Genomic DNA, 12,303 nt, shown 5'->3' with positions numbered 1-12,303 from the left:
TAGACTGAGCATTTAACCATCTGGACCCCCAGAAGTCAGGGGGGTGGTCTGCATTCACTTGTGATTCCTGAATCGGGTGAGGATCAGAATCAGCTGGAAGTTCCAGAGAGTCCGACTCAGTGGAAATCAGACGCTCCGAGTATAATTCCTCCACCCTCCCCGACCCACCCAAGCTCCAAGCTAATCCTGATGCAGTCAGTTTTGTGTTTGGGAACCACTGGAAGGTTTCAGCAAAAGATCTGGTGGCTCTATGGGGAGCTGGTTGGCTATGTTCCAAGTGTTCATGGTTTTGCTGAAAATGGTATACACAAAAAGCCCACCAAAACCACAACCAACATTTCTTATTAAACAAAATTTTATTGCTATTTTATAAAAGCTTAATATTTTTCTAAATGAAAAAAAAAATTTACATGTAGTAAAGTAATAAGATAGCTATAGATAATATAGCCATTGAGGGGGGGGAAAGCAGAGCTAAATAATACGAAAGAAAAGCAATAAACAGCAATAAAATTAATACCTACATAAAACTAGCAGTGCAATAAGGTAAGCAGAAAGCAGCTTTACATTTTTTTAAAAAAGGTTATTTAAATACAGAAATAGCACCTTACAAAAAGGAATTGAGAAATGTAAACTTGGTAGGTAGATTCAAGTATAAAATTATACCCCCGACTCTTGTACCAGAATGTAAGGGTTTCACAAACCCCGGTCAGTGTAGGGTACACACCTTCCTCAGTGTCGACTCAAAGCTGCCTTTTCCTTAGCAGTATCATCAACAATTATTTTCTCTCACTAAGTTACACAATGATAGGTTCAAGATTGCCGTTGCACCTTCACTACCCCAAATACCCAAATCTAGTTCAGCAGTGTCACTACCATCAGTTGCTCTGCAAGAAGCAGAATGACTTCTCTGGCAGTGGCAGCTGCATCATTATTGCTATTATTATTTACATATCACAAAGCCACGTGAAGAGGCGAGTACTGAATACAAAAGTAAAATTCTTCCTTAGTCTCCTCTTGCTAAGTACAGCTATTTGGTCACAATGTCATAATATTCTCATTTACGGGATTACTTAATACCCCTCAAGAACCATGAATTCTCTGAGATAAATGTGGACGTTTCACCAATAGAATAAAAGAAGTGATAGCAAAGAAGTAAAAACAGAAGTGGAGAGCATCCAGGAGTGAGTGAGAAAACCAGTTTGAGTTTTCATCTAATATGGAGGCCTCTCAGTGAAAATGTTTTGTGGAAATATTGTATTTAAAATGCGTGTACCCTGGACAGATTAATATGCTCGTATAGGTGGAGCCCCGGTGGCACAGTTAAGTGTTCAGCTGCTAACCAAAGGTTCAAATCCACAAGCCGCTCCTTGGAAAACCTATGGGGCTGTTCTACTCTGCCCTGTAGGGTTGCTATGAGTTGGAATCAACTCAACAGCAATTGGCCTGGTTTTTTTTTTTCTTAATAGTGTAATCTACCTGAAAAAAAACCTTATAATTTTCTTTGTTTTGCTGAGGAACTCATCAGTATTAGTTCAGACTAATCCTTACTGTGTAATTGTTGATGGTTAAAACTGTATTTTTATGTTTCATTCCGGAGGACTGTAGAAAAATGGGGGAGGGGGGCGTGTAGGGGGAGATACCACCCTATAAACATTAAAAGTATAGTGTTGATAAAGGTTTTACACAAGTAGCAAATTTATTTAATCTGGCTACCTACCTTAAGTTTTCAAAATTCTTGTGGGGGTAATAATACTAATATCCTGCAGTTAATACAAAGCTACTTTACTCAGACTCCCGGAGTCTCTTAAATTAGTATTTTTATTCTTTTATATAACATTTTCTTGGGTCCAAAAATAAAGATAAGACACTACACCAAGATTCCAAATCTAGGATAGAAATTTAAAAAAGGAAGGAAGGAAATAAGGAAGAAAGAAAAAGCAAAACACTTACTCTGAAAAGACAGAGTGAGGTAAATATCAGTAAATCTAGGAATATGAAAAGCTAGTTTAGCTACTTAATGAAACCCTAAAGTAATGTGGTTTAACACGGGATATTGCATAATAGCTTCCAGAACTGTATGTGTGCTAGGACACTGAACCCCTGCACCCCCTGTTCTTATTTTTCAGAAGTACCATACAACCTTTTTTTTTTTAGGTACCATATAAGTCTGGTTTGAATATTCTTGGATATTGAATATAATGTGTCCATTTTCCCCTCTGACCCTTCCAAACATGGAAAACAAGAAAAATGAAGGAATTACCTATTGTCCTATACCAATTTCTACACCGTTAGTCTTCTTTAGAATCCTACCAAAGGGTCCCATCCAGATCCCTATTTTCCATATAATTCCTTTGTATCATCCTGATTTAGTGTATAAACAGTAATTGTTAGAAGGCATCTACATCTGATTACTCTAAAGTTAATATTTTAATTAAAAAACTCAGGGTTATGAAGTGAAGGGAACTGAACACAAGAGGATTTTTATACACAGAGAGTATAAAACCTCATTGCTCACATGGTTTTTTGAGAAGTCATCTTAGTTCTCAAGTCCACAGATAGGGTTAGCACAGTTCATTTATAGCAAAGTGTGTCCTTCTTCACAGTTATTCTGGTCTTGACATTTTGCCACATATATACATTTATCCACATTATTATTAGGATGTAGAATAAGTGCAGGGCAAATTTCAGGAAAAAAAAAAAAAAAAGTAGAAACATTCAAGTCGTCATACCCTGAAAAGAATTCTGTTTTGCTGTAGTTGTAAACTTTTTTGCACTAAATCCCATTTCAGGAAGAAAATAAATAACACCATAGGACTCACAACTGAAGGTGGCCTCACTGACGAAGCCTAAGGGCGCAGTAGCCTTTTAAAACTGCAGAAAGGAAGTTTCTTTCACCACAGATGTACTCAGGGCAAGTGGAATACATGTCAAGAATGCTTACCCTTGTTAAGTGCTAGACAGCTCCCCCTTTAGAAAAACCACAAGGCTCCAGTAGCCTGTTCAGATCTACTTACAGCAATAAGATGCTTCTGGAACCAAAACCACAAAAATCAGTCACGCTTTCACTGTGACACCATGCACAGAGTCTGAACTCAAACCGGTATTAAATGCACGATTAATAACAATTACTTTCAGGAAAATAGATGATTCATGATGATGAGGAGTTAACAGAACCAGTGGATGGAAAATGGGAAGGAGGTGCACACTGACGGCCGGATGGTCTGCAGAGGCTTTCCGCTCAGCGTTAGAAAACCACCTGCAACGCACAGACGCTCACAGTGCTTTGATCCCATCCCACCTGGCAAAGTGTCTGGCTAGTCAGCCCCACTGCTGGGAATTTCTAGTCTTCTCTGGGCTGAGCTGGTGTTTCGCAACTGATTCTGTTCTCTTCTCCTAGTAACAGGGTCTCCAAGGCTGCCAGGTGTCTTGAAAAATGTTTCACGATGTGTGCATCGAACGCTTTTGGGAGTCACTGGGGCTGGTGACTAAAAAGAGAGTAAAATCAGAAAAAACAGAAGCAAAGTCAAATTGTTCTCAACCTGAACTGGAAGCCCTTTCCTGACCATTGCCTTCCTGATACGTGTATGTAGGTATTCCCATCTCTTTACTTGTCTATCACACTCATTCCATTTAGCTCCTGCACATGCTGATCACAACTGGAAACTGACTTTGTGTTTATTTTGTGTGCAGAAAGATAGCTTTGGCACAGAAGTTACAAGTGTGGCTTCTGGACCCATAGTCTGGGCTACATCATAACTGGGTGTGTGATCCTGGGCAAATTACTTAACCAATCTGTTCTTCAGTTTCTTCACCTATAAAATGGGGATGATAAAAGCACCAACTTCACAGCATTGTTAGAAAATTAAGTGAGATGATATTTATAAAGCATTTTAGAACACACGAAGCAAGTAGTGTTTTTGTTACAGCTTTTTGTTTATGTGATAATATTGATGCTCTTAATGTGCCCTAAAAGGGTAGGGACCTCTCCTGTTCACCGTTATATCCTCAGTGCCTACATCAGTGCCTAGTATATAACAGGTGATCCAGAAGTAAATGTTATTGTAATTGTCTAAAAACTCACATGTTTACTTCAATGTTTAGCAAATTTTTGAGCCTCCAAATAACTTGTCTAAAATATTTTTGGCTACCCCATAACTCTTTTTCTTTTTTAGAGAAAGTCATCACTTTGAATGCCTAATTCATAACAGGAATTCAACAGCTACTTACTGACTGAACTACAAATGGAGTTTAGGGAAGCAAATACAATACTAATTAGTTTATATTGATTATATATATATATTTATGTTTTATGTGAGTTAATACATTCATTGTTCCATTCTAAACACTGCATTTTAAGAAATCACTGATACAAAAATTAGTTTCAAGACTTTTGTTTCTCTCAATTGTTACTTTAGCGGTAGGATTAAAAATTTAGGGTGAGATAAAATGAAAGCTTAGCGAAACTGTACTGAGTATTCAGCATCCATCAAAAATCCACATAAACCATGCCTAAAATATAACCCTTGCCATTGAATTGATTCTGAATCACAAAAAAAAAAAAAAAAAAAAAAAATTATCATAGCTCCCCTCAAATTCTAAGAAGCAGAATGACAATTAAAAAAATGTGTTTTCTTTAAAGCACAGGATGTCCTGCCTTTTGCCTGGGTGCTTTATAAAATAAGCAGGTAACTCTGGGTCTACAATGGAAGTCAAGTAGAGGCCGACCTAGAGCCTCTGTCCTAAAATTAAAACTCATTGAACGCAGGTATACCCCATCACAGGGTAGTGTAGCCTTCTTGTGGTAAACTGAAATGAATGTTCAGGGCTCACCTGTTGTAACTTCACTGCTGGTGCCAGATGTCCCATGTAAATGGGTGATTCGGGCTGGATGGTGCTGCAGGGCTGTGACACCTCTGGACTCAGGTTCTGTGAGGGCTGACCCTGAAGTGGAGGGTCTGTGGAGGGGAGTGTTGATGACTTTGGATTAACCATGGTTGCAGGGCCAATGAGAAGATGAGCTGTTGATCCAAGGCCAGGCAAGCTGTAATTTATAGGTCCTGTGTTTGGAAGCATGCTAGGAGCAGAAGAACCCAGCCCCGGCACTGTGGTAGAATAGAGAACTGGAAAAGGGCCCAGGGTCGGAGATGGTAAGACCATGCAAGGAACACTGAGGGATGGCAGCTGGCCTGAAGGTGGCCCCCCAGCATGAGGGGGCTGACTGCCAGGTAAGAGCACATTGAAACCATTTAATCCTGAAACAAAGCAGAAAGAGGCAAAAATCACCACAACATGAAGATCACGTTAGACAATTCAAGCTTACATCCTTCTTGGCACTTTCAAATAACAATTCACAATAAATAACAAATGATGAAACCTCCCTTGCCTAACCATGTCAAATCTCCCTGGGTAAATACACCCTCCTAGCCCCATACCTCTCCTTCACAGTATTGGTCATGGTGACAATTCCACATTAATCTCTGTCATAATTTGATTGATGCCTGTGTCTCCTGCGGGGGGGGGGGGGTTTCTTCTTTTTTTTACTATTTTTTTAAATTTCTATTGTAGTGAAATACATATAACGAAACATTTGCCATTTCAATCACTTTGATGTGTACAAGTCAGTGACATTAATTATGGTCACCATGTTGTACAATCGTCATTACTATCTATTTCCAAATGCTTTCATCACCTTTAACAGAAACTTAGTACCCCTTAAGCAATACCTTCCCATTTCCCCCTCCCACCTGCCCTTGGTAATCACTAATAAACTTTTCTCTCTGCATTTGCCTATTCTGGATACAAGTGAGATCATACAATATTTATCTTTCCGTATTTTTTTGGTTTGTGTCTGATTTATTTCACTTAACATGTTTTCAAGGTTCATCCATGTTGTAGAATGTATTAGGATTTAATTTCTCTTTATGGTTGAATATTCCATTGTATGGCTATACCATATATGGAATGTAAAAAGTATGAACCTAGGAAAATTGGAAGTCATCAAAAATGAAATGGAACGAATACAGATCAATATTTTAGGTATTACCTGTTGCCGTCAAGTCAATTCCAACTCATAGCAACCCTTCAGGACAGAGTAAAACTACACCATAGGGTTTCCAAGGAGCAGCTGGTGGATTTGAACTGCTGATCTTCTGGTTAGCAGCCATAGCTCTTAACCACCAGGGATCAATCTTAGGCCCTACTGAGTTGAAATGGACTAGTATTGGCCATTTTGAATCAGACAATCATATGGTCTACTAAGCTAGGACAACAAATTGAGGAATGGCATCACATTCATCATCAAAAAGAACATTTCAAGATCTATCCTGAAGTACAATGCTATCAGTGATAGGATAATATCCTTATACCTACAAGGAAGACCAGTTAATACGACTATTATTCAAATTGACGTTCCAACCACTAAGGCTAAAGAGGAGGAAAAGGAAGATTTTTACCAACTTCTGCATTCTGAGACTGAACAAACATGCAATCAAGATGCATTGATAATTACTGGATGATTAGAAAGCAAAAGTTGGAAACAAAGAAGGATCGGTAGTTGGAAAATATGGCTTTGGTGATAGAAACAATGCCTGAGATCCCATGACACGATTTGCAAGACTAACGACTTATTCATCGCAAATACCTTTTTCAACAACATAAACAGAGACCTGGACCTCAACGGATGGAATACACAGGAATAAAATAGACTACATCAGTGGAAAGAGATGACGGAGAAGCTCAATATCGTCAGCCAGAACAAGGTGAGGAGCTGACTGAGGAACAGACCATCAATTGCTCATGTGGAACTTCAAGGTGAAGCTGAATAAAATTAAAACAAGTCCACGAGAGCCAGAGTATGACCCTGAGTATATCCCGCCTGAATTTAGAGACCATCTCAAGAATAGATTTGACATATTGAACACTAATGACCAAAGACCAGAAAAACTGTGGGAGGACATCAAGGACATCATACATGAAGAAAACAGAAGGTTATTCAGACAGGAAAGAAAGAAAAGACCAAAATGGACGTTGGAAGAGACTCTGAAACTTGCCATTGAACATAAAGTAGCTAAAGGTAAATGATGAAGTAAAATAGCTGAAGTAAGATTTCAAAGGGCAGAACAAGAAGACAAAGTATTATGATGAAATGTGCAAAGACTTAGAGTTAGAAAACCAAAAGGGAAGAACACACTTGGCGTTTCTCAAGCTTAAAGAACTGACAAAACAAAACAAAAAACTCAAGTCTTGAGTTGCAATTGTGAAGGATTCCATGGGCAAAATACTGATCGACTCGGGAAGCATCAAAAGCGGATGGAAGGAATACAGTCATTATACCAAAAGTAATTGGTTGATATTCAACCATTTCAGGAGGTACCGTATGATGAACTAAAGGTATTGAAGGAAGAAGTCCAAGCTGCATTGAAGGCACTGCCAAAAAACAAGGCTCCAGAAATTGACAGAATACCAACTGAGATGTTTTAACAAATGGATGCAGCGCTGGAACTGCTCACTCCTCTATGCCAAGAAATTTGGAAAACAGTTACCTGGCCAACCAACTGGAAGAGATCCATATTTGTGCCCGTTACAAAGAAAGATCATCCAATAGAATGTGAAAATTATCAAACAACATCATTAATATCACACCCAAGTAAAATCTTGCTGAAGACAATTAAAAAACCGTTGTAGGAGTACATCGATAGGGAACTCCTGGAAATCGATACCAGGTTCAGAAGAGGATGTGGAAGGCGGAATATCATTGCTGATGCCAGATGGATCTTGGTTGAAAGCAGAGAATACCAGAAAGGTATTTACCTGTGTTTTATTGACTATGTAAAGATATTCATAACAATTTATGGATAAGATTGTGAAGAATGGGAATTTCAGTACACTTCATTATGCTCACATAGAACCTGTACATAGACCAAGAGGCAGAACAAGGGAATACTGTGTGGTTTAAAGTCAGGAAAGGTGTAAATCCTTTCACCATACTTATTCAACCTATATGCTGAGCAAATAATCCGAGAAGCCAGACTACATGAAGAAGAACGTGGCATCAGTACTGGAAGAAGACTCATTAATAACCTGTGATACGGCAACCTTGCTTGCTGAAAGGGAAGATGGCTTGAGGCACTAAACTGATGAAGATCAAAGACTACAGCTTTCAGTATGAATTACACCTCAACATAAAACAAAAATCCTCTCAACTGGACTAATAAGCAATGTCATGATAAATGGAGAAAAGACTGAAGTTGTCTAGGATTCGTCTCATGTATTTGGGACATGTTATCAGGAAGGATCAGTCTCTGGAGAAGGACATCATGCTTGGTAAAGTAGAGGGTCAGCAAAAGAGAGGAAGACCCTCAATGAGATGACTAACACAGTGGCAGCAACAATGGGGTCACACACAGCAACGATTGTGAGGATGGAAGAAGACCAGGCAGTGTTTGCTATGAGTCAGAACTGACTCAATGGCACTCAACAACAACATGGCTATACCACATTTTATGTATCCATTCATCTGTAGATGGTCTCTTGTGTTGTTTCCATCTTTTGCCTATTCTGAATAATGCAATAAATGTTGTTAGGTGCTGTCTAGCCGGTTCTGACTCATAGTGACCCTGTGTACCACAGAATGACACACTGCCCAGTCCTGTGCCATCCTCACAATTGTTGTTATGCTTGAGCCCATTGTTTCAGCCACTGTGTCAATCCATCTCCTTGAGGGTCTTCCTCTTTCTCGTTGACCCTGTACTTTACCAAGCATGATGTCCTTCTCCAGGGACTGATCCCTCCTGATAACATGTCCAAAGTATTTAAGATGCAGTCTTGCCATCCTTGCTTCTAAGAAGCATTCTGGTTGTACTTCTTCCAAGACCGATTTGTTCCTTCTTTTGGCAGTCTGTGATATAGTCAATACTCTTCACCAACACCACAATTCAAAGGTGTCAATTCTTCTTTGATCTTCCTTGTTCATTATCCAGCTTTCACATACATGTGATGCAATTAAAAATACCATGGCTTGGGTCAGGTGCACCTTAGTATTCAAGGTGACATCTTTGCTTTTCAACACTCTAAAGAGGTCCTTTGCAGCAGATTTGCCCAATGCAATGCATCTTTTGATTTCTTGACTGCTGCTTCCATGGCTGTTGATCGTGGATCCAAGTAGAATGAGATCCTTGATAACTTCAATCTTTTCTTCGTTTACCATGATGTTGCTTATTGGTCCAGCTGTGAGGATTTGTTTTCTTTATGTTGAGGTATGGTCTTTGATCTTCATCAGTAAGCGCTTCAAGTCCTCTTCACTTTCGGCAAGCAAGGCTGTGTCATCTGTATAACACAGGCTGTTAAAGAGTCTTCCTCCAATCCTGATGCCCCGTTCTTCTTCATATAGTCCAGCTTTTTGGATTATTTCCTCAGCATACAGACTGAATAGGTATGGTGAAAGGATACAACCGTGACACACACCTTTCCTGACTTTAAAGCATGCAGTATCCCCTTGTTCTGTCCCAACGACTGCTTCTTGATCTATGTACAGGTTCCTCATGAGCACAATTAAGTGTTCTGGAATCCCCATTCTTTGCAATGTTATTCATAATTTGTTATGATCCACACAGTTGAATGCCTTTGCATAGGCAATAAAACACAGGTAAACATCCTTCTGGTATTCTCTGCTTTCAGCCAGGATCCACCTGCCATCAGCAATGATATCCCTGGTTCCATGTCCTCTTCTGAATCCAGCCTGAATTTCTGGCAGCTCCTTGTCAATATACTGCTGCAGCTGCTTTTGAATGATCTTCAGCAAAATTTGCTTGTGTGTGATATTAATTTCCACATTCGGTTGGATCACTAATGTACTATTGATGGGCTCTTAACGTGAGTTCCCCTGGACTAAGATTGAAGAGCAAAGTGACTATGGATGGGATAAATGGCATCTTTATTTTTAATAACTTGTAACCGAAATTTTGCATTTCCCTCAATTATGATCACAGGCAAAAAAAAAAAACTCACAAAAATATCGACTACTTTGTTGCTAGTAAAAAGTACAGATATATTCATATTACATTATAGCTAGTGCAGATTTCTTAATACACTAAATTCATTCTCTCACTTTTGAAATGATAGTATTCGATCTGCTGCCAGATCATTTTATTACTATAAAGAATTTAAAAATCATTTTATAATTGTATTTCAACATAGTTTACTTCCTTAGTAATCCTATGCGCTTAATTCTGTGCATTTCTTAACATTTTGAGGAGGAATCCAAGGGAGTCACCAGATTGCCTACAGGTACATGGCACAGAAAAATTTAGAAATTTCTGTGCTGGGCTGGAACTGTCATTCGGCAGGGGGGAGTCTGTTTTTTGTTCATCAGTGTATCACCAACACTGAGTATCGTGCTTAGAGTAAACATGCAAAAATATTTACTAAAATGATAAAGAATGTTTTTTAGACAAGTGAATAACAACAAACACCTAACCTGGTCTGGCAAAGGTACTTAATGAGGAATTGAGGAAAATCAATCCTGTAACTCGGTGTCTACAAGAGTAGATTCACATATACTTTGCATATTTTGCAAATTAGGTGTCTACAGTATTAGCTTTAATTCAAAATACTAACAGCTAAAATTTACTGAGTACTTACTAAGTTCCAGGCACATTTCAAGTGCTTTAATTTATCATTCTGTTTAATTTTCAAAGAACTCAATAAGGCAGGTGCTGTTATTATCCCTATTTTTACCAAAGAGGATGGCTGTAGTTCACGCAGATAAGTGGTTTTTAAACCTCAAGCGCTCTTACTCGACCACAATGATATACTCAGACTTGCTTCTCAAGAGATCAGAATGCTCCTTGTAGATAATGGCCGATAGGTTCATGTTGTTATAATGAACCAATGTCAGATTCAGCTAAGTTATAATAATAGAGTCATCTTTTGAATCTGTTATACTTTTTCACCATATAAACCATCAAGGTTTAACTCATTAAAAAAATCAACTGTCCAATTATGTTCCCATTATGCTTGATGTTGGTGACAGGAGCAACAACCTTCACTTTCATTTTAGAGATGGAGAAAACAAGGGACTCTTATGTATTGAATTGTGTCCCCCCCAAATATGTCTATCAATTTGGCTACATCATGATTCCCAGTATTGTGTGACTGTCTAGTCTACCATTTTGTCATCTGATATGATTTTCCTATGTGTTAGAAATCCTCTCTCTATGATATTGAAGAGATGGGATTAGTGGCAGTCATGTTAATGAGGCAGGATTCAATTTATAAGATTGGATTGTCTTGAACCAATCTTTTGAGGAATATAAGAGAGGCATGGGACCTCATACCACCAAGAATGCAGTACTTGGAACAAAGTGTGTCCTTTGGATCCTGGGTTCCTTGGCTGAGAAGCCCCTAGACCAAGGGAAAATTGATGACAAGGACCTTCTTCCAGAACAGAGAGAGAAAGCCTTCCCCTAGAGTTGACGCCCTGAATCTGGATTTATAGACTACTAGATTGTGAGAGAATAAATTTCTCTTTGTTAAAGCCACCCACTTGTGGTGTTTCTGTTATGGCAGCAGTACATAACTAAGACAGGGACTAAGAGAAAAATGACTCAGAGGCCATCGGCATCCGCTCGTCAATGAAACACTTGGGTCAGGTGACAGATAAAAATTTAAAAACCCAATTTAGGATCCAACTACCACCAGGGATCCTGGGACAAGATGACACCACTTACCAGCTGGAGACTGCACATAAAGATACTGGAGCAAAGGGGGCTCTTTGGTGCTTTCGTTTTCTTTTGAAGGCTTTAAATTCTCTGTATTTCTTGAAGGATTTCCCCATTCAGGAGAAATGAAGCAGTTTGCCATAGCCTTTCCTGAAGCTTCCTTTGCAGCAAGCAGTTGGCCATTCACATGGATGTCTTCGAGGGGCATGGATTCTGTGTTACTGATAGTCTTGGGAGAGGCGATGTCTGTCAGATCTGGGGGCTTCTACAAGCACAACCAAACCACAGCCAGAAAGGCAAGTAAAAACTCCAGCAGTCAATCTTAATGACAGCTTTCCCAAAATAGCTAAACCATAAACAAAATGTTAAAACATAGCTGTGTGCCACACCGATTTGTGTGCATCAGTGGTTTTAGTAGTTATTTATTAGTCTGAAAATGAATGTCAAAACATGGGAATCTGTAGGCTTGGTTTCCTAAGTATAAAATGATGGGGATTTTAATAATGGAACACTGCCTATGGTGTTTAGATGGTGAAACACAGTTTTATAAATTGTGGTGAATATATAAAAAATATATTTCAACATT

At 38.9% G+C, this 12,303-nt stretch overlaps 1 protein-coding gene across 1 annotated transcript in view; it reads right to left on the bottom strand.

The window, feature by feature from the left end:
- Positions 1-314: 314 nt before the first annotated feature.
- The window catches only part of E2F7 (E2F transcription factor 7), a 43,081-nt gene continuing 31,092 nt past the window's right edge, over positions 315-12,303 (bottom strand). Inside the window, exons 11-13 of the mRNA XM_064283789.1 lie at positions 11,727-11,982; positions 4,831-5,252; positions 315-3,485 (exon numbers count right to left, since the gene is read on the bottom strand). Of these exons, the coding sequence (XP_064139859.1) occupies positions 3,315-3,485; positions 4,831-5,252; positions 11,727-11,982 (849 nt within the window). The 3' untranslated portion in view covers positions 315-3,314. The remainder of the gene's footprint in view (positions 3,486-4,830; positions 5,253-11,726; positions 11,983-12,303) is intronic.

The sequence above is a fragment of the Loxodonta africana genome, chromosome 4 (genome assembly GCF_030014295.1).
Source record: "Loxodonta africana isolate mLoxAfr1 chromosome 4, mLoxAfr1.hap2, whole genome shotgun sequence".
Taxonomy (NCBI): Eukaryota; Metazoa; Chordata; class Mammalia; order Proboscidea; family Elephantidae; genus Loxodonta; species Loxodonta africana.
This window is presented reverse-complemented; position numbering and strand designations above follow the sequence as displayed.